This window comes from Salvelinus fontinalis, chromosome 13 (genome assembly GCF_029448725.1).
Source record: "Salvelinus fontinalis isolate EN_2023a chromosome 13, ASM2944872v1, whole genome shotgun sequence".
NCBI classification, from domain to species: Eukaryota; Metazoa; Chordata; class Actinopteri; order Salmoniformes; family Salmonidae; genus Salvelinus; species Salvelinus fontinalis.
The window spans coordinates 33624293-33646617 of record NC_074677.1 but is presented as its reverse complement, the minus strand read 5'-3'; the positions used below and the strand labels follow the sequence as shown (position 1 = coordinate 33646617).

At 43.3% G+C, this 22325-nt stretch overlaps 2 protein-coding genes across 2 annotated transcripts; one reads left to right on the top strand and one right to left on the bottom strand.

Moving 5' to 3' along the window:
• The first annotated feature begins 59 nt into the window (after window positions 1-59).
• Window positions 60-13373, top strand: c13h17orf49 (chromosome 13 C17orf49 homolog). Its single transcript, XM_055942477.1, has 6 exons — window positions 60-364; window positions 495-589; window positions 11702-11803; window positions 12089-12315; window positions 12548-12652; window positions 12796-13373. The coding sequence occupies exons 1-6, from the start codon at window positions 344-346 to the stop codon at window positions 12858-12860; spliced, it is 615 nt and encodes a 204-aa protein (XP_055798452.1). The 5' UTR covers window positions 60-343; the 3' UTR covers window positions 12861-13373.
• Window positions 13374-13517: 144 nt separating this feature from the next.
• LOC129868465 (P2R1A-PPP2R2A-interacting phosphatase regulator 1-like) lies at window positions 13518-19833 on the bottom strand. The gene is made up of 9 exons (XM_055942474.1): window positions 19030-19833; window positions 18829-18913; window positions 18545-18601; window positions 18265-18311; window positions 18139-18193; window positions 17929-17996; window positions 17755-17810; window positions 17565-17649; window positions 13518-17461 (listed from the first exon to the last, which is right to left on the bottom strand). The coding sequence occupies exons 1-9, from the start codon at window positions 19128-19130 to the stop codon at window positions 17347-17349; spliced, it is 669 nt and encodes a 222-aa protein (XP_055798449.1). The 5' UTR covers window positions 19131-19833; the 3' UTR covers window positions 13518-17346.
• Between the last annotated feature and the right edge of the window lie 2492 nt (window positions 19834-22325).

Genomic DNA, 22325 nt, shown 5'->3' with positions numbered 1-22325 from the left:
AATTTCCGTAAATGTTCGTCTATTGCGGTACGAAAGCCAATCAAAATTGGTCCTCAGTCAGTCCCCGCCTTCTTCCTTTCTCGAATCTCGCGCGACAGTCACCAGGCTAGCTAGTCTTTATTAATTTATTTGACCGTCTTGTTGCGAAATTGAAAAATGTAGTTTTCAAACGATAAAGTTACACTTCGTAAACGCATTAGTCTATGCGAATTTGTCTTGCGTCTTAATTGTTGAAACGCTTAATTTGCCGCCTTTTATTGTAACTACCCTGCTAACGTTAGCTTCCCTTAAGACATTTGCTATTGTTGTTGCCTGGAATAGCGAGCTATAGTAACAGCCCAAAATGACTTCAGCCTCTACTAAGGTACGAACAGTCTAAGATCTTAAACAGTGCTTCTCTATTTTACTAGTAACCATGGTGTGAATGCGTCATGTGATATGGCCCTAAGCTAATTCAATACTATTACGTTTCCATGTCTCTATTTCTGTGACAGGTGGGAGAAATCTTCTCTGCAGCAGGAGCAGCCTTCACCAAGCTGGGTGAGCTTACCATGCAGCTGCATCCAGTAGCTGACTCTAGCCCTGCAGGGTGAGTGTACACTCTCTTTCACTCACTCAAAACAATATGGGGATTAAGGTGTAGTTATTCCACAATAACAGAGTGATGCTGAGACTCCGATTTTTCACTTTAAAATATATGTCAAACATAATCCATTGATTGCTAAGTTAAACATACCATACAACTCTATGCACAAGTACTACTTAACAATTTCCACAGAAAATTTTACAAAAACACATTTACTTGAATAATAATGCGGATGCAACGTTTGGTAATAGAATGACAGCACAAACCGTCAAACTTGTAATAAAAGTAAATGGATTTTTGTTAAAAGTAGTAGTTGTCAGTGGTGACCCGTCATGATTTTTTTTTTTTTTTGGGGGGGGGGCTTGCCTGTTTTGCATGTTATTTTGGCATTAATATGTGTCACATATCAGTTTCGAACAATGTACAAATATATATTGAGTTAATAAAGCCGCATACAAACATGGTCTCTTTTTTATTTTCTTGAGTAAGGCAGCTCCAAAATGCAGGTGTTTTAGCCTAGCTCAGTCAATGCTTTCTGTGGTGGTGGGGCAAGCCAGCAGAAAATACAGAGCGTGGCGCGGGATTGGCTCAGTATTCTGTCACTCATGGGGACTTTACGTCACTGCCATGTGTAAGAGGAGACATTGAAAATTCAAGCCCTTTGGCTACTGTCATAGAAGTGCCCATCCAAGAAGGCTCAAGGTCATTGGCCACAGATAAAATGACTTCAAATCATATTATATGTACAGTAGCTTTGATTGGACTGATCATGTCAACATCATACTTTCAAAATCTTAGCTAGCAGTCATCATCATGAATCAAGTCAACAATCTACTGGCAAATCCTTTTTAATCCTTGTCATATGAAGAGAAATTATAAATAAAACGTATCGGTGCTCATCGGGCATAAACATTACACAACAAGTTGGAAATTTCAAATTCAACAAGTGGTTTGGAAGGAATCAGTGACAGTGGCTGTGTGGTGCTAAATCTGAGATTAAGGGGCTCTTTTCAAGTTAAAAATGATAAACAGTCAACATTGGCCACGCTGTCAATGAAGCATGATTTGTGCCACGCTCAAGACAACTCTTAACTTGGTGGACCGTCTCATCAACTTCCTGTTCAAGTGAGCCAAGCACAACAATGTGAGTCCAACATTTTTTTGTATGCTGCTTCGTAAATTATGTAATATTCCAGGGATATATGTATACTGTAGTGCAGGGATATATGTATACTGTAGATGTATGTATACAGTTGCTCTTGCTGCTGGTGATTCTCTGATACACCTCTACGCAGACGACACCATTCTGTATACTTCTGGCCCCTCTTTGGACACTGTGTTAACTAACCTCCAGACGAGCTTCAATGCCATACAACTCTCCTTCCGTGGCCTCCAACTGCTCTTAAATGCAAGTAAAACTAAATGCATGCTATTCAACCGATCATTGCCCGCATTACTTCGCCACCATGGCCTATTTATTGCCTTAACTCCCTTATCTTACCTCATTTGCACTTTGTTTTCTTTTGTTCTACTGTATTATTGACTGTTTTGTTTATTCCATGTGTAACTCTGTGTTGTTGTATGTGTCGAATTGCTATGTTTTATCTTGGCTAGGTCGCAGTTGCAAATGAGAACTTGTTCTCAACTAGCCTACCTGGTTAAATAAAGGTGAAATAAAAAAATTTAGTAGCCCATGTGCCTCACCCTAATAATTTGGTCTATTTACCCCTCTTAATTTCACCTACTGTTCTGACTTCTTCTGTAGCCTATAACCTGTTTTAGAGAAATGTAATCATTGAATATTGTAAGAGCTTTCATTATCTGCTTATATGCCCCCTTTATTTATCGTACGGTTCTAACTTGGTGTACAGGGAGAGCACTGTAAGAACAACCCATGTCATGAATTCTGTTGCTGTACATTTCAAAAGTGCTAAACAAATAGTTATATTGACTAACGTTACGTCCGTCCTAGCTCGCTCATTGTCTTAATTGAAATTATGGATTGCCTCTTATCCGCTTGTCGTCCCCTTATGCCATAGTTTGTACATCTCAATTGTCATGAGAAACCACATTTGTTTAAGCAAGTCAGCCATATCAGCTATGTTTTTTTAAAAGACAGTGAACTGTTGAACTGTTTCGCTGCCAGACAAGGCTCCGCTGATAGCCAGGTGTAGCAGTGGTAAGATGTTGGGACAGCTTTATGTAGCCCCTAACAATTGTGGGCACCGTTTGTCACCGTTATAGTGCAATTAATGTATTGTTTAGTGTTGTGTAGTGGCTTTGCTGGCATGCATTCCACTTGATTTTTTTTTTTTTGCCCCACCAAGATTTACATGCTAAAATCGCCACTGCTAGTTGTGCATAGTTATATGGTTTAACTTTGCAGTCGTTTGTTTTTGTTTGACATACATTTCAAAGTTGAAAATCTCTGCATTACTCTGTTACCGTGGAATTGTCCAGCAATAACAGTAGCAGTGATTATTATTATCATTTATTTTTTGTCAAAGTTTACAAAGATTGCATAGAAAATAGATGCGACAATTTCATTTCCATTTAACTGTCGTGTCAATAAAACAGCTGGATGTAATGACGTCATACCAAAAATAAAATTTTTCGCTATAACCTACATTGTCGAATCATGTAGTAACCAACAAAGAAAAGTGTTAAACAAATCAAATATATTTGAGATTCTTCAAAATAACCACCCTTTGCCTTGATGACAGCTTGCACACTCTTGGCATTCTCTCAACCAGCATCATGAGGATTGTTTTTTCCAACAGTCTTGAAGGAGCTCCCACACATGCTGAGCGCTTGTTGGCTGCTTTTCCTTCACTCTGCGGTCCAACTCATCCCAAACCATCTCAATTGGGTTGTGGTCGGGTGATTGTGGAGGCTTGGTCATCTGATGCGGCACTCCATCAATTTCCTTGGTCAAATAGCCCTTATAAAATCTGGAGGTGGGTTTTGGGTCATTGTCCTGTTGAAAAACAAATGATAGTCCCACTAAGTGCAAACCAGATGGGATGGCGTAAGGCTGCAGAATGCTGTGGTAGCCATGCTGGTTAAGTGTGCCTTGAATTCTAAATAAATCACATTGTCACCAGCAAAGCACCATCATACCACCTCCATGCTTCACGGTGGGAACCACATATGCAGAGATCATCCGTTTACCTACTCTGTGTCTCACAAAGACACAGCGGTTGGAACCAAAAATCTCAAATTTGGACTCATCAGACCAAAGGACAGATTTCCACCGGTCTATTGTCAAAGCAAAGCAAGTCTCTTCTTCTTATTGGTGTCCTTTAGTAGTGGTTTCTTTGCAGCAATTCGACCATGAAGGTCTGGTTGACACAGTCTCCTCTGAACAGTTGATGTTGAGATGTGTCTGTTGCTTGAACTCTGTGAAGCATTTATTATGGCTGCAATCTGAGGTGCAGTTGACTCTGCAGCAGAGGTAACTCTGGGTCTTCCTTTCCTGTAGCGGTCCTCATTAGAGCCAGTTTCATCATAGCGCTTGATGGTTTTTGCAACTGCACTTGAAGAAACTTTCAAAGTTCTTAAAATGTTCCGCATTGACTGAATTTGCCGCATTTTGTTACGTTACATCCTTATTCTAAAATGGATGGATTTTTCCCCCTCAACAATCTACACAAAATACCACATAATGACAAAGCAAAAACAGGTTTTTAGAAATGTTAGCATGTTTATGTAAATAAGTTATGTTTTTTATATTTAATATGTATTCAGACCCTTTGCTATGAGACTTGAGATCACGTGCATCCTGTTTCCATTGATCATCCTTGATGTTTCTATAACTTGATTGGAGTCCACCTGTGATAAATTCAATTGATTTGGAAAGGCACACACGTCTATATAAGGTCCCTTAGTTAACAGTGCATGTCAGAGCAAAATCCAAGCCATGAGGTCGAATTGTCCGTAGAGCTCCGAGACCTGCTTGCAGTTTGCCAAAGGCCACGTAAAGCACTCTCAGACCATGAGAAACAAGATTCTCTGGTCTGATGAAACCAAGATTGAACTCTTTGGCCTGAATGCCAAGCGTCAGGTCTGGTGGAAACCTGACACCATCCCTACGGTGAAGCATGGTGGTGGCAGCATCATGCTGTGGGGATGTTTTTCAGCGGCAGGGTCTGCGAGACTAGTCAGGATTGAGGGTAAGGTTAACGGAGCAAAGTACAGAGAGATCTGCTGAAGGACCTCAGACTGGGGGCGAAGGTTTACCTTCCAAAAGGACAACAACCTGAAGCACACAGCCAAGACAATGCAAGAGTGGCTTCGGGACAAGTCTCTGAATGTCCTTGAGTGGCCCAGCCAGAGCCCGGACTTGAACCCAATCGAACATCTCTGGAGCGACCTGAAAATAACTGTGCAGCGATGCTCTCCATCCAACCTGACAGAGCTTGAGATGATCTGCAGAGAAGAATAGGAGAAACTCCCTAAATACAGGTGTGCCAAGCTTGTAGCGTCATACCAAACAAGACTCCAGGCTATAATCGTTGCCAAATGTGCTTCAACAAAGTACTGAGTAAAGGGTCTGATTACATATGCACATTTGATATCTGTTTTTTTATTTTATAGAACTTAGCAAAAAATTCTAAAAAAAAATTTTTTTTGCTTTGTCATTATGGGGTATTGTGTGTAGATGAAGGGGGGGAAACGATTTAATACATTTTAGAATAAGGCTGTAACGTAACAATGTGGAAAAAGTCAAAGGTTCTGAATACTTTTCGAATGCACTGTATATGTTTCACGAGCTCACAAAAGCCAGCATTTATAGAACGGAAGAATTTACTAATATTCTAATAATTCTCATGTGCCAACATATCTCCACGGTCCCTGCCATGGTGTAGTTGCTATCCTGTAGATCTGAAATAATTGGATGGTGAAACTTGCATCCAGCCGACCAGAAAAAGAAGGCGAAGCAGTTCAGGCATTCTTGAAAGTCAGGACAATCCTTGTCAAATCAAATCAAACCTTATTTGTCACATGCTCCGAATACAACAAGTGTAGACCTTACAAGCACTTAACCAACAGTGCAGTTCAAGAAGAGTTCAGAAAATAGTTAGCAAATAAGCTAAAGTAACACAATAACATAACAAGGTTATATACAGGGGGTACCGTTACTGAGTCAGTGTGTGGGGGTACAGGTTAGAGGTCATTTGTACAGTTGTGGCCAAAAGTTTTGAAAATGACACAAAAATGAATTTTCACAAAGTTTGCTGCTTCAGTGTCTTTAGATATTTTTGTCAGATGTTACTATGGAAGACTGAAGTATAATTACAAGCATTTCATAAGTGTCAAAGGCTTTTATTGACAATTACATGAAATTGATGCAAAGAGTCAATATTTGCAGTGTTGACCCTTCTTTTTCAAGTCCTCTGCAATCTGTCCTGGCATGCTGTCAATTAACTTCTGGGCCGCATTCTGACTGATGGCAGCCCATTCTTGCATAATCAATTGGAGTTAGACAGAATTAGTGGGTTTTTGTTTGTCCACCCGCCTCTTGAGGATTGACCACAAATTCTCAATGGGATTAAGGTCTGGGGAGTTTCCTGGCCATGGACCCAAAATATCGATGTTTTGTTCCCCGGGCCACTTAGCTATCACTTTTGCCTTATGGCAAGGTGCTCCATCATGCTGGAAAAGGCATTGTTCGTCACCAAACTGTTCCTGGATGGTTGGGAGAAGTTGCTCTCAGAGGATGTGTTGGTACCATTCTTTATTCATGGCTGTGTTCTTAGGTAAAATTGTAAGTGAGCCCACTCCCTTGGCTGAGAAGCAATCCCACACATGAATGGTCTCAGGATGCTTTACTGTTGGCATGACACAGGACTGATGGTAGCGCTCACCTTGTCTTCTCCAGACAAGCTTTTTTCCAGATGCCCCAAACAATCGGAAAGGGGATTCATCAGAGAAAATTACTTTACCCCAGTCCTCAGCAGTCCAATCCCTGTACCTTTTGCAGAATATCAGTCTGTCCCTGATGTTTTTCCTGGAGAGAAGTGGCTTCTTTGCTGCCCTTCTTGACACCAGGCCATCCTCCAAAAGAACTTCGCCTCACTGTGCGTGCAGATGCACTCTCACCTGCCTGCTGCCATTCCTGAGCAAGCTCTGTACTGGTGGTGCCCCGATCCCACAGCTGAATCCACTTTAGGAGACGGTCCTGGCACTTGCTGGACTTTCTTGGGCGCCCTAAAGCCTTCTTCACAACAATTGAACCGCTCTCTTTGAAGTTCTTGATGATCCGATAAATGGTTGATTTAGGTGCAATCTTTCTGGCAGCAATATCCTTGCCTGTGAAGCCCTTTTTGTGCAAAGCAATGATGACGGCACGTGTTTCCTTGCAGGTAACCATGCTTGACAGAGGAAGAACAATGATTCCAAGCACCACCCTCCTTTTGAAGCTTCCAGTCTGTTATTCAAACTCAATCAGCATGACAGAGTGATCGCCAGCCTTGTCCTCGTCAACACTCACACCTGTGTTAACGAGAGAATCACTGACATTTTTATTTTTTTTATTTTATTTCACCTTTATTTAACCAGGTAGGCTAGTTGAGAACAAGTTCTCATTTGCAACTGCGACCTGGCCAAGATAAAGCATAGCAGTGTGAACAGACAACAACACAGAGTTACACATGGAGTAAACAATAAACAAGTCAATAACATGGTAGAAAAAAAGAGAATCTATATACAGTGTGTGCAAAAGGCATTAGGAGGTAGGCAATAAATCGAATAATTACAATTTAGTAGATTAACACTGGAGTGATAAATCATCAGATGATCATGTGCAAGTAGAGATATTGGTGTGCAAATGAGCAGAAAAGTAAATAAATAAAAGCAGTATGGGGGGTGAGTTAGGTAAATTGGGTGGGCTATATACCGATGGACTATGTACAGCTGCAGCGATCGGTTAGCTGCTCGGATAGCAGATGTTTAAAGTTGTTGAGGGAGATAAGTCTCCAACTTCAGAGATTTTTGCAATTCGTTCCAGTCGCAGGCAGCAGAGAACTGGAAGGAAAGGCGTCCAAATGAGGTTTTGGCTTTAGGGATGATCAGTGAGATACACCTGCTGGAGCGCGTGCTACGGGTGGGTGTAGCCATCGTGACCAGTGAACTGAGATAAGGTGGCACTTTACCTAGCATAGCCTTGTAGATGACCTGGAGCCCGTGGGTCTGACGACGAACATGTAGCGAGGGCCAGCCGACTAGGGCATACAGGTCGCAGTGGTGGGTCGTATAAGGTGCTTTAGTAACAAAACGGATGGCACTGTGATAAACTGCATCCAGTTTGCTGAGTAGAGTATTGGAAGCTATTTTGTAGATGACATCGCCGAAGTCAAGGATCGGTAGGATAGTCAGTTTTACTAGGGTAAGTTTGGCGGCGTGAGTGAAGGAGGCTTTGTTGCGAAATAGAAAGCCGACTCTAGATTTGATTTTGGATTGGAGATGTTTGATATGAGTCTGGAAGGAGAGTTTGCAGTCTAGCCAGACACCTAGGTACTTATAGATGTCCACATATTCTAGGTCGGAACCGTCCAGGGTGGTGATGCTAGTCGGGAGTGCGGGTGCAGGCAGCGAACGGTTGAAAAGCATGCATTTGGTTTTACTAGCGTTTAAGAGCAGTTGGAGGCCACGGAAGGAGTATTATATGGCATTGAAGTTCGTTTGGAGGTTAGATAGCACAGTGTCCAAGGAAGGGCCAGAAGTATACAGAATGGTGTCGTCTGTGTAGAGGTGGATCAGGGAATCGCCCGCAGCAAGAGCAACATCATTGATATATACAGAGAAAAGAGTCGGCCCGAGAATTGAACCCTGTGGTACCCCCATAGAGACTGCCAGAGGACCGGACAACATGCCCTCCGATTTGACACACTGAACTCTGTCTGCAAAGTAGTTGGTGAACCAGGCAAGGCAGTCATTAGAAAAACCGAGGCTACTGAGTCTGCCGATAAGAATATGGTGATTGACAGAGTCGAAAGCCTTGGCCAGGTCGATGAAGACGGCTGCACAGTAATGTCTTTTATCGATGGCGGTTATGATATCGTTTAGTACCTTGAGCGTGGCTGAGGTGCACCCGTGACCGGCTCGGAAACCGGATTGCACAGTGGAGAAGGTACGGTGGGATTCGAGATGGTCAGTGATCTGTTTGTTGTCTTGGCTTTCGAAGACCTTAGATAGGCAGGGCAGGATGGATATAGGTCTGTAACAGTTTGGGTCCAGGGTGTCTCCCCCTTTGAAGAGGGGGATGACCGCGGCAGCTTTCCAATCCTTGGGGATATCAGATGATACGAAGGAGAGGTTGAACAGGCTGGTAATAGGGGGTGCGACAATGGTGGCGGACAGTTTCAGAAATAGGGGGTCCAGATTGTCAAGCCCAGCTGATTTGTATGGGTCCAGGTTTTCCAGCTCTTTCAGAACATCTGCTATCTGGATATGGGTAAAGGAGAAGCTGGGGAGGCTTGGGCGAGTAGCGGGGGGGGGGGGGGGGCTGTTGGCCTAGGTTGGAGTTGCCAGGAGGAAGGCATGGCCAGCCATTGAGAAATGCTTGTTGAAGTTTTCGATTATCACGGATTTATCGGTGGTGACCGTGTTACCTAGCCTCAGTGCAGTGGGCAGCTGGGAGGAGGTGCTCTTGTTCTCCATGGACTTTACAGTATCCCAGAACTTTTTGGAGTTAGAGCTACAGGATGCACATTTCTGCTTGAAAAAGCTGGCCTTTGCTTTCCTGACTGACTGTGTGTATTGGTTCCTGACTTCCCTGAACAGTTGCATATCGCGGGGGCTCTTCGATGCTATTGCAGTTCGCCACAGGATGTTTTTGTGCTGGTCGAGGGCAGTCAGGTCTGGAGTGAACCAAGGGCTATATCTGTTCTTAGTTCTGCATTTTTTGAACGGAGCATGCTTGTCTAATATGGTGAGGAATGACATGATGTCAGCTGGTCCGTTTGGGGCAGGGCTGAAATGCAGTGGAAATTATTTTTGGGGATTCAGTTCATTTGCATGGCAAAGAGGGGCTTTGCAAATAATTGCAATTCATCTGATCACTCTTCATAACATTCTGGAGTATATGCAAATTGCCATCATACAAACTGAGGCAGCAGACTTTGAAAATGAATGTGTCATTCTCAAAACTTTTGGCCACGACTGTACATGTAGGTAGGGGTGAAGTGACTGCATAGATAATAAACAGCGAGTAGCAGCAGTGTAGAAAACAAATGGAGGTGAGGTTAATGTAATAGTCCAGTGGCCATTTTGTTCAGCAGTCTTATGGCTTGGGGGTAGAAGCCGTTAAGGAGCCTTTTAGTCCTAGACTTGGCGCTCCGGTACCGCTTGCCGGTAGCAGAGAAAACAGCCTGACTTGGGTGACTGGAGTCTGACAATTTTATGGGCTTTCCTCTGACACCGCCTATTATATAGGTCCTGGATTGCAGGAAGCTTGGCCCCAGTGATGTACTGGGCCGTACGCACTACCCTCTGTAGCACCTTACGGTCAGATGCCGAGCAGTTGCCATACCAGACGGTGATGCAACCAGTCAGGATGCTCTTGATGGTGCAGCTGTAGAACCTTTTGAGGATCTCTTTTCAGTCTCCTGAGGGGGTAAAGGTTTTGTCGTGCCCTCTTCGTGACTGTCTTGTTGTGTTTCGACCATGATAGATCATTGGTGATGTGGACACCAAGGAACTTGAAACGCTCTACCTGCTCTACTACAGCCCCGTTGATGTTTATGGAGGCCTGTTCGGCCAGCCTTTTCCTGTAGTCCACGATCAGCTCCTTTGTCTTGTTCACCTTGGGGGAGAGGTTGTTGTCCTGGCACCACACTGCCAGTTCTCTGACCTCCCTATCTGCTGTCTTATTGTTGTCGGTGATCAGGCCTACCACTGTTGTCATCAGCAAACTTAATGATGGTGTTGGAGTCATGCTTGGCCACGCAGTCGTGGGTGAGCAGGGAGTACAGGAGGGGACTAAGTACACACCCCTGAGAGGCCCCAGTGTTGAGGATCAGCGTGGTAGACGTGTTGTTGCCTACCCTTACCACCTGAGTGCAGCCCGTCAGGAAGTCCAGGATCCAGTTGCAGAGGGAGGTGTTTAGTCCCAGGGTCCTTAGCTTAGTGATGAGCTTTGTGTGCACTATGGTGTTGAACGCTGAGCTGCAGTCAATGAACAGCATTCTCACATAGGTGTTCTTTTTGTCCAGATGGGAAAGGGCAGTGTGGAGTGAGATTGAGATTGTGTATCTGTTGGGGCGGTATGCGAATTGGAGTGGGTCTAGGGTATCCGGGAGGATGCTGTTGATGTGAACCATGACCAGCCTTTCTAAGCACTTCATGGCTACCGACGGGTAATCATTTAGGCAGGTTACCTTCGCTTCCTTTGGCACAGGGACTATGGTGGTCTGCTTGAAACATGTAGGTATTACAGACTCAGTCAGGGAGAAGTTGAAAATGTCAGTGAAGACACTTTCCAGTTGGTCCGCACATGCTTTGAGTACACGTTCTGGTAATCCATCTAGCCCCAGGGCTTTGTGAATGTTGACCTGTTTAAAGGTCTTGCTCACATCGGCTACCGAGAGCGTTATCACACAGTCATACAGTACAGCTGGCGCTCTTGTGCATGCTTCAGTGTTTCTTGCCTCGACGCGAGCATAAAAGGAATTTAGCTCGTCTGGTAGGCTCGCGTCATTAGGCAGCTCCCGTCTGGGTCTCCCTTTCGTAGTCTGTAATAGTTTTTAAGCCCTACAAAGATTTTTTTTTTAATAGTTTTAAAATGGATTTTGCAAGTAGTTGGCTTTAGAATTAAATGTGGAGCTTTATAGTTACGTGATATCACGTGCCCCGCCTACCCTTAAAATTATTCGGCAATCATAATTTATTCGAAAAAGTTTCCGTCGTCATTTGTCGCAATTAAGAAAGTTAGACAAAGGAAAAATCCAACCGTCGAATGGATAAAATGTTGCCGATCTTTAGAAAATGTGTCTTGTATCTCCCGTTTCCATTACACGTCGCAATGTTTTTGTGGGGTGATAAATCTGGAGCAATGGAAACCTTCCTACTGACTCTTCTCCTTTCTTCTTCCCATTACTATGTCCCTCTCCCCAGAGCCAAATGGACAGAGACGGAGGTCGAGATGCTGCGGTCAGCTGTGCGGCGCTTCGGTGATGATCTGAACAGTATCAGCTCTGTGATTAAGGAGCGCACTGTGTAAGGACCCTTCTGTCCCCTCTTTCTTGCCATCCATGTTTATTCTAGCCTGCCACACTTTCAATCTTTCTTTCTCCCTCTCTCATCATACTGCACCCACTCTTACAATCTTTCATCCATTGATCTTTTATCTTTACTGCCTTTTTTCTAAAGAAGACATCTGGCGGGGTTGACTTCAACTCCTGACATCTCTGTTGGCAAATTACCTTGTTTACCATTATACATCCTATGTTTAAACCTGTATGAAAATCACATAACCAATCTGTTGCCTCCTGTTTTATGCAGAGCCCAGATAAAGACGACAGTGAAGAGGAAACTGTATGAGGACAGCAGGGTGCCCCTCTCCTCCGACTCCCCCAAAAAGATCACCAAGAAGACCACAGTCATCATGGCAGCCGCACTAGCACCCGTGGCCCCCACTGTCATCGCAGTGCCCACCTCACAGGTTGTCGTGACTACAGGGCTGCAGAGCCCCTCTATGCCCACTGCCATCAAGAAACAGAAAACAGCAGGTAAGTGGAATGATACAGGCCTTTACGTCATGGGGCAGGGATTGTGTAATGAATAGGGCTTGTATACTGATTTTAGTTTATTCCATTTTCATCCATAGTGAAAAGACAGACATTTCTTTTGAAATATGCTAACCCTTTTCAAATCAATACTTCTGATGCGTTTACCCCAAACATTGGCTGACTTGAATGTATGTGCAAGTTTACTAACATGTTTCCCTGTCTGTGTGTGTAGATGTGACGCTCAGTGCTCTGAATGACTCTGATGTAAACAGCGACTTGGTGGACATTGAGGGACTGGGAGATAGTTCCAACACCAAGAAGCTCAACTTTGATCAAGGTAAATGATACTATCCGCTCCATCACTGGCTCTCAATCAACATGGTTCACATTGTGGCATTATGCCAAAGTCCAAGGTATTTAGCTGAATAGAGTCTTCATCAGTTCTGTCTTAAATCTATGTGGCTCATCTTGTTTTCCCAGAAAGCCTCAACCTGGACTCCAGCCTAATCATGAACTCCAGTGACCTGCCCCTCCTGTCTCGCTGACCTCGAACCCACTGTACCATTGGGTTGGAAACACTCGGTCCCTATATCACCAGAGAGCAGACTACACTTAGTATCTTTCTTACAGAGCTTTTTTGGACACATTTAAGCAGATAGATGTGTATTTTTATGAACAGACCCCTCTCCCCATCGAGTACATCTATTCAGTCTGGGGCATTTCTACTGAGGAACCCTTCTATTTTGCTGTTTCTCACAAACCTATAGTTTGTGTGATGTATAGCTTTTTTTGCATTGTAACATTTCTTTGCTCTGCTAATTTTCGAAGTACTGTTTTGCAGCTGAACATATGCTGTTCATGATCTCCAGAGAGAAATGGCGTTTCAGTGCAGATGTCCATCGTGTAACGTAGTGAGTGTACATGTTGTGTATCACTGGTTGATATTTAAAAATGCAAGACACCAGCTATCCAACTATTACTGGTATTTCATTTTGTTCACAATGGTTGTGCATGACATGATTCCTCTTATGTTGATGTTTAGTAAAATGTTAATCTCTTTTGTGTCTGTTTCACTGGGCTCGTAGAATGTGATAGAGGGTAGTGGTTCAGACTGCCATCAACTGGCTGTTATAAAAAAAGATTGCAGAAATGTACAGGTGACCAAATCAAATTATCTATGGAGACAAAGGCAAGTCCACAGGTTTTCTAAAATAATACAGTGACTTTTTATCATGATTTTTATTTATATATATATATATATAATACAATATATTTATATTTAAGGTGTACATTCTCACTCTTTCTTGTGCTTACAGTTCCATAAAAATACAATCTTCTCTTTGTGTAGAGACTTGTCAAAGCTATTTACAGTTTGAAAATACTTGTCTGAATGTTCTGGCAATGTGCTTTAATTCCCTTTCTCACAATAACATCTTTATTTCCTCCTCTCTCTCTCTTTGTTAATTCTATTGTCAGTCAAACATTTTTAAAAAAGGGTGAAAAGGGGCCCTCTAACACTGACATGTCATATTTGGAAAACAATCATTTTTAAGATTGTGGCTGTTCACTTTTTTTTTATGTGATATTTTGTACAATGACAACAGCAACAATAATGAAAAGGAAACAATAAAATAATCAGTAAATGGCAATACAAATGAAGTGTGTTTAACTGAACTCGCACCAACCAGATGGTCTCCTGGTTGAAGTATTGCAATTGAGACGGACAGACGTGGCTTCTGTTTGTCTCCTAGGCCTGGGTCTGACCAAGGTGACATATCTATCTCCTACAGGCAGTGGTCTCATATGACAGGACACTGGGAAACACTGCTGATAAGGCATGCAAACCCTGTGGGTCAACTACAATGAACATCAACAGATTGATTAAATATTTTATATTTGGCTTCAGATCATGTCCAAATGTATTTATTTCCCTCTAGTTTATCTTTTGCAACAAGGATGGGATTGGTGAAACTACCATTGAATGTTAGTGCCATTTGATTGCAAGTTTTACTTGTAGGTTAACCGCAGATTAAAATGGAGTTAGCTATATCAGACAGAGATCAGCATCTTCTGTGGATGTTCATGTCATTTGACTCAGTATGCATTTACAGGATATCTCCCCATAATTAGGAAAGAGTATCAAATACATGTGTCTGAAAGCTAGTCTGTCGTACAATGAGTATGAAAAGGTAATCATTTGGGTTTGGCAATGTGAGTTGATTGATCATCTACACAAGGATCTCAATCATACACCTTGGCGAGAAATGGAGCTGTGATGCTGGTTGTCAATCTAAACAATGTATGCAGTCAAAATATAACTACAGTCTTGTGAACATGAATATAACTTGAACTGGAGGTTTTATTTCCCTCCAAATTCACTGATTGTCACTAAGGAAAAACAAAATTCCTTCATCTAAAATCAGTGGTTAAGATCAGCAGATGACCCTCAACCCTTGCTGACCCAAGCACTTCTCTGAGACAGGACAGAGACAGTAACCTGATGAAACGAGCAACTGAAGCAAGAAATATACAAAGAAACAGCATGTCTTAAAATCAGGATATGATCCCATTCGTGTAACAGCAATATTGATTAATAATGTGAAACTAATACTGTGCAAAACTGAAAATAGGAAGTAGAAGGTCTACAAAAAGGAGACATTTTCTGTCCATTGCTGTAAAACTCAGCTCTGGAAAGGGCATTTGAATTAAGAGTATTACACAGTTACTGTCGATAACATTCTGTTTTTGTATAAGACACTTCTCTAAGCAGCTTATATAGACTATACATTTCACAAGTCAAAAGGTCTGGAGGTCACATAGTCATGGGGTTAAAAACCACATACCTTTCCCATAAATGACATCAACCCAAACAGCATGATATGCCCTTGATGTCACTTATGATATCTATCTACCAGGGTACTGAGCATGTATAACCATACCACATTACAGAATTTGAATAAGACCAGTCAGCAATGTAATCCATGGGAAAAAATGTATGTTAACACCCCACAGACTACCTCTGTTAAAGTACCCATATAGAGAAAGGGTAATATCACGCTCTACCCAGAGGACTGAGATCCCCAGTCCTGGTCCTTTCTATCTAACTAAAGAACACACACCTGTCAAGAGGTGATTCCTTCGTCAAGTAAATGTGTTTTTATAAAATGTTCAGGTGAAATTGTTCAAAGTAGTCCTTGTGCATAGAGTTGTATGGTGTTTAACTTTGCAATCATTGGTTTTTGTTTGACATTTTAAATAGAAAAATCTGAGTCTGTAGCTAGGTTTCCATCCAATTGGTGACAGATTATCATTTGAATATTCTAAAATACGGTGGTGGTGTTTCCACCAAACTGACTTGTTGCAGATAATAATCAGTGTGTGATGACAGTGCACACAAAACATACTTTTTCGCTTAAGTTTTCATGTATCGAATAAAAATAAAAATGTGTTTCCATCACATTTAACTCTACCAATACTTTGGTCACAAACAGTTGTGTTAAATAGCAAATGTGCCTACTCTGGTCTTGACATGTGCGCTCTAGCCAATACAATGCAGGTAGGTTAATCTACATGATGAGATTATTATGGATAAGAGCGAGAATATTTATATTTGTCAAAATGGCAGTCAAGTATCGATCATCATGTCACCAGAATAAGACTCTCTATATTTATTACAAAGGAGCAGCGTGCACTTTCCCCACCCTGTGAAGTTCATAACTTATTTCATCTGTAGCCTAATAAACTGCATGGTTTCCTTGAGTTGTAGTGGGAGGACCACACGTCATCGTGTGACTCCAAGTTTACTTCGATGTGGTTATTATATCAATATTAGCGCATAAAGCCATTTCTTGCATAATTTATTTTACAGACAAAAAAAGATCCTACCATGTCGAATTAACAAATTATCTGTCGGCATTTAGAAAATTGTACTGAAACTTCCTGTTACCATCACAGCTGTCGTATTTTTTTTTTTTATACAATATGACTTTACAAGCATAAAAACTGTGGATGGAAACGTGGTTTGTGTCACTCTGATACAGTGGAATTGCTCTGTCATGTCAATGACAGATTTGTGCTAAAATTTTTGAATTACCAGTATCCACGCAGAACAATAATTAGGATTGGGCCCTTAAGGACCAGGATTGGGAGGGACCTCTGGGCAGAGCTTTGCTTGGGGATTCTATATTTACAGTACAAACCCCTACAGCCAGAGAAAGTGAGGGGCCATAAAGGCAGCCCTGCTCATATCCGCGTATTCACATATCAATACACTATTCACATATAGACAAACTCAGAGCCACCACCGGCTCGGCAGTCCGCTGTGGTGACTTATTGTCTCATGTTTGAGTGCTAACTTCTAGACTATCAAAGAATACTGGACTATTGTGTCCCGTTCAGTGGGATATAACATTCCCTCACCGTTACCTCTGAACACAACTTCAGACAAGGCCTTTTCTTGACTATTGGAAGAACTCATTCTGTTTTACAGTACCAGTAACACCTCTAGATATGGGATAAACAAAATCGCAACAAGGAAAATTACAACCATAGTTGACATTGGTTATCACAACACAACCCACATGTCAACTACAGCGAAAAGTGAGCCCAGAAGTTAGTCAAACGATTTTCTAAGTTCTTTCCCATTGTCATCACAATCTCTTCACCCTGACACTACCTTACAATGCACTGGTCACCAACTTCCTTTAGCAGGGCATTTCCTGCAACCTTCTGATTAACAAAGTACGGGTGCCAGTCTTTGTATAACATCTAGATATTATCAATTAACTTGATTACAAATCCAGATCTGATTACTTCAGGAGCCAAGGAATATGTTTCCCCAATGCTCTGATGGTTTGAGAGAGAGGAGTGCTCCCTGATAGGCAGATTGTGTAGAAACTAGGGTTCTGATAGGCTTACTGAGTTGATTCCCATGATAGGTGGACTGGGTGAGTGGGGCTGTGTTGAGGGATCCAGGGCCCTGACAGGCTGACTGTAGTCCTGGTCTATGATAGGCTCCTGGTGTTGTGGTGTCTAGATGTTGGGCTGGTAAGAGGGGGGAGGAGACAGGGACAGTGGACTACCCTGGGGACTGGCATCACACACAGACACACCACCTGTAGGAGAGTCTACAGATGCCTGGGACACACTGGGGGAGGGGGAAATAAGGAAAATAGAAAGAGGTTAACAGAGATGCAGCTAGCACCATATTTGCAAGAGTGTGTTTGTGTGCGTATGTTTCTAGTTCTCACCTGACTGTGTAACTAGTCCGGTGAGCAGGTTCTGTTACCCCGGCAACAAACAGCTTCTTGGGCGGGCCATCAGACTCCACTCCTCCTACATGGCAGAACAACAGGATGGAGGAGAGGACACAGACAAACACACACACACACACACCAAGACTGAGCAAAGTAAGCACTATTCTTGAAGCAACGTTCTTACCTTTCCTTTTCAGTGGAGTCAGGGCAGGCCATCTCACAGTAGAACTGACTGTAGGCCTGGTGGGGGACACATTTTGTGTTAAGATGGTGTGGACACAGTGTCAGTCCACAATCATAGGATGGCAATGAATCTGCACTCAATTTAGTTTGCCATACAGCGTGGAACTCAACTCACCCCCTAAACCTTCGAGTTGGACTAGGGGACGAATTGGGTGTGACACCACTGTCCTGTGAAAGGAATCCCTGTGAAAGACAGCGGACCAAAACAAATGTCAGATGCCTCTTTATCCATCTATTTATTAATCATTCATTCATTACACCTCTCTCCATGCTTTGGTATGACAAAGCACTACAGTCACGTGCAGAACACACAGGGAGTACTCACCCCTGATGAATGATCATGCCAGTGACTGACAGGAGGAGGGACCAGGTTGGAAGCACTACAGCAAGAGAGAGAGAAAACATAGTAGTGTGTATGTATGTGCATTTGTACAGCGTTTTACTACCTTACCTTAGTCTCTGAAGACTCCCCCTGAGTGTCATCTCCATATTCTCAACCTGGAACAAAAACACAAACTTCCAGTCAGTGGTCATACACCACACATACTACAGCATGCTGCACACACTCTGAAACACCAATGTGAGCACTCACATAAGATAACCTCACACAGAACTGTACTAACACACAGGCTAATGCTTAAGCAAACACCCAAACCAGCATCATTACTCAGAGGCCGGCATTTGCACAAATAGAGGGAAGAGGCCCAGAATATCCCTAACCTTGTCCTCACCTGCCTTTTGTGGTCTGGTCTCTCACCACCCAATGAGAAAGGGGACAAGGGGACGGCCTGTGGAAACAAGACTGGAGGTATTATTGTCGGCCTCCTCTTGACGGAGTAACTGACAGAATACTGAATGATAACAGACAGGCATCCAGAGACAGACAGAAATACATGGAGATTGAGAGATCAGAAAACACTGAAGGCATTTCAACACCAACTTAGTCAGACAGAACCCCCCCCCCCCCCCCCCCACACACACACACACACACACACACACACACACACTCACTCACCCGATAAGGGCAACTGGGATTCACAGAGACACTGCTCCGCCGATACCGGGCTGAACTAGTTGGACTGAACACTGTCATACCATCACTGTTACACGGAGGGAAACAAACAATACAATAAAACTCAGTCATTCCAAAGCAGACATGAAAAACAAAATGACAAGACAGTTGCATTCACTCAAAGAGAATATAAATTTCACTGACCTGACACTTGTGATCATGGGGGCGCTGTTCGATCTACGAAGAGCCCCCCCTCCGCACCCGGTAGTTGCGCCTGCGCACTGGTCCACTTCCATTCGTTCCATTTCTTGAAATTCCCGGCCTCCAGCCTAGCAGCGCGAGCTGCTGGCCTAAGAGTGTTCACAGGCGGCGTACGGCCCTACTCTAGCTCGGTGAAAGCCCGACCTGCAGGCCTCACACACAAAGCTTTCGCTCCAATTCAGAGCCGCTAAATCAGCGGGAAATGTACTTGGTGTCTTCCTTCTATCTCATTTTTGTTAAATGAAGTCAGACTTTTGGCTCCAGTTACTGCAAGCGACTATTCGTAGCTAGCTAGCAAGCTAACCTTATAATAAAACACCCAGACACCCAATTCCTATGGTTGCACAAAGGCTAAACAAACAACGCATAGAAAAACACTAAACTAGCGAGATATATCCCTTACAATAAATGTTAACGTAAATTAGGTTAGGTTAGCAGGCCAGCTGGAGACGTGACTTTTTAAGATTAGCTAGCTGGGTAGCTAGCTACTCCAACTGTTGGCTAGCAGCTAACCAGTCAGTCAGAATAAAACGGCACTGTCCTCAACAACAATATAACCTTTGGTTTTGGGTCGTTGAAGTGGTGCATCCTCCGGTTAAGTTGTTAATTGCGCAATCGACCAAATCTCCCAACATTAGAACTATATCGAAATATAACTAATTGAAAGATTTTACAACATAGTCCTCCAACAATTAGTGGTAGTTCGTCATCTGTGATTACAGCGCCTCTCCTTGGCTAGATAGAATATTGCACGAAGGAGATTCATTGCAACATGAGAAGGCTGGAGTGCTGCATGAGCACATTGTCTGCCTGCCTGCATCACTTTTCCAAACTGATTTTGATAGTAGACAATCAAAGAGATAAGGCTATGGTCAGGGATAAGGGTTGGTGGTAGGCCTATGCTTAGCTTAAAATACAATATCTGATGTGTTATGGGGTGCCTAGCCCGGTTGTAATTCAAACCCTGCACTGGTTTACAATAGTACACAAGTGATTTTGCACAGTTGTCCTTTTATAACAATCACCCTGTTGAATTAGACTATTTAAACTTCCTCCATGGTTTCCTCTTGAATTGTCCTCAACATTAGACTGTTCTGGATGCTGCTACTGCTCCTATGCCTCCAGCTTTTTCACACATGCTTTCCATTAACAGAGGCAGGGGAGGGGACTGTCCCAGCCTGTGTTATGCCCACCTTTTCTACACCAGCTGTCATGGCCTGGAGAGGGGGGCAGAGTTAGGGTCATGATTGGGAATGGAGGCTGTGTGTGCATGTTCGTGTGCCTTCCCAATAATGTGTGAGTGATAGAGGGAGATGTTCTGTGAACGAATACAGAGTTTAAAGATGTGTGAGGGTGTCAGATTAAGCAATGTGCAGTGTCAGAGGACATACAGTATTGTATGTAGACCAGATGAAAGGGAGGTTCATTAACCTTCTACCCTCCTTATGGATTGGCTAATTATCACAGGACACTCCCCCTAACGTCCAGTCTTCGTTGGCTGGTGATCACACAAATAAAGTTAAACACAAACAAGAAATAGACCACACTGTTCCACACTGATAACTGTGATTATACTTTATACTTTAAGACCCTTCTTTTTGTGGGTCTGGAGTGGGTGATTTTGGGGTGGATCTGCCCTCTCTGCAAGCCCACTTCCCCCCGGTCCGCCATGTGGAGAGCCCACGCTGGCTCACGTCAGAGGAGTATGTGGGAATCATCTTGGATGCCATCAAGATGAGTAAGAACGTGTGTCTGGGCCGCTATTTCTTCCAGCTGCAGGGAGAGGGCATGGGGACCAAGACGGACGGGGCCGCGAGGATCATCGACGTGTGGCCCCTCAACCTGCTGCAGCCGAGCAGCACGTCTGCAGCCTCCGTGGACGTGTGCAGTCTCTTCCTGCTGCAGATGGCTTGTGTTCTCAACATGGCCAGCAGATGGCGCCATGCCAGAATGAGAATATTCCTGTGTGTGGAGGCAGAGTCCAGCGACCAGGGTTGGGTGGTTAAAGAGGAGACCTACCGGGAGCTGTTGAGGAAGCTGAGGACCAGTGCCTCCATCAAGATAGTGCCCTGGGACTCTGTAGTGCAGCTCTACGGACAGAAACAGACACAGGACCCAGAGCTGGAGGCCCTGACGAAGCCGGCCCAGGCCCTTTCAGAAGACTTCCTGTCTGCAGTCAACAGGATGCTGATGGAGCACAGTGCTGAGGCTGCTGTCCGCTTCCTGTATTTACCACGCCCCCCCTGCTCACTCCAGCCAATCACAAAAATATCTCAGTCAGCTGGAAGCTGTGACTTACGGTTTAGGCCCAACCCTCTTGATTCATGGTCTCACCCCAGTCACGTGCACTGAGCTTTGAGTGTGTCACTCTGTGTGTTTATGGGATCAAAATGTAATGTAATTAACTTAATCCTGAACATGATAGAAAGGGCAGTCTAAATGCTTACAATATGAGCTACTTTACATAACATACTTTTTAGTTAGAAAATAAACACACAGGCACACTACACAACGGGACCTATAAGTATAGCTCTGTTCCCTGGGCATGTAGTTTCACATCTTGTATTGTAACTCATTGACACATCCACTCATTTCACAAATGAACACATTCAACATCTAGTCAGTCACAGTGGTACCTACCTACTTTCTGTAATATATTTATTTGTTAACTGTAATTTAATGGAGTACTTGTCTCATGCCTTTGTGTTGGTTGGGTAATAATATAAATACATTTATGTTGTGCCTGATATAGCTGTGTACACAGATGTAGTTTTCATAAAAAACCTCCGCTATGGAATTGACCGTGTGGCCTGAGAGTGACACTGATTCAGTGTGAGTGAATGTTACATGTCAGTAGATCAAATGGTCTGTTCTGCAGCACTGGACCAAAGAAGAATCATATGATAGGTTGAATGGTGATGGAGGGAAAATGGATTCTGAAATACAGAAAGGGCAACATATGCTAACTAGCTATGGAAACTAGAATTTTGTGTTCCTTGTGTTCTTTTATTTGTTATTTGATGCTGGTACAATCGCTTTCCATTGACCCCTTTTCCCAGTGTGTTCCTCTTCAAATTGTGACCCAGTTTGGGAGAGCTCACGAGCGTCTTTGGACCAAATGATCTCTTAGGATTTTGGGTCACTCACCAATTGGTCGTGCTTGAAATGCTGCTTCTTCGGACTACTATGTGGTTCATGATGGAACATGAATTCAAACTTCCTGAAACCGCTCTGAACTA

Coding starts and splice junctions, on each gene's coding strand:
- LOC129868465 (XM_055942474.1), bottom strand. CDS start 19,130: ATGGAACGAATGGAAGTGGACCAGTGCGCAGGCGCAACTACCGGGTGC. Junction 18,602..18,828: donor ATCCCAGTTGCCCTTATCGG/GTGAGTGAGTGT, acceptor TTGTTTCCACAG/GCCGTCCCCTTGTCCCCTTT. Junction 17,997..18,138: donor GGCATGATCATTCATCAGGG/GTGAGTACTCCC, acceptor TGTCTTTCACAG/GGATTCCTTTCACAGGACAG.
- c13h17orf49 (XM_055942477.1), top strand. CDS start 344: ATGACTTCAGCCTCTACTAAG. Junction 590..11,701: donor GCTGACTCTAGCCCTGCAGG/GTGAGTGTACAC, acceptor CCCTCTCCCCAG/AGCCAAATGGACAGAGACGG. Junction 12,653..12,795: donor GAAGCTCAACTTTGATCAAG/GTAAATGATACT, acceptor TTGTTTTCCCAG/AAAGCCTCAACCTGGACTCC.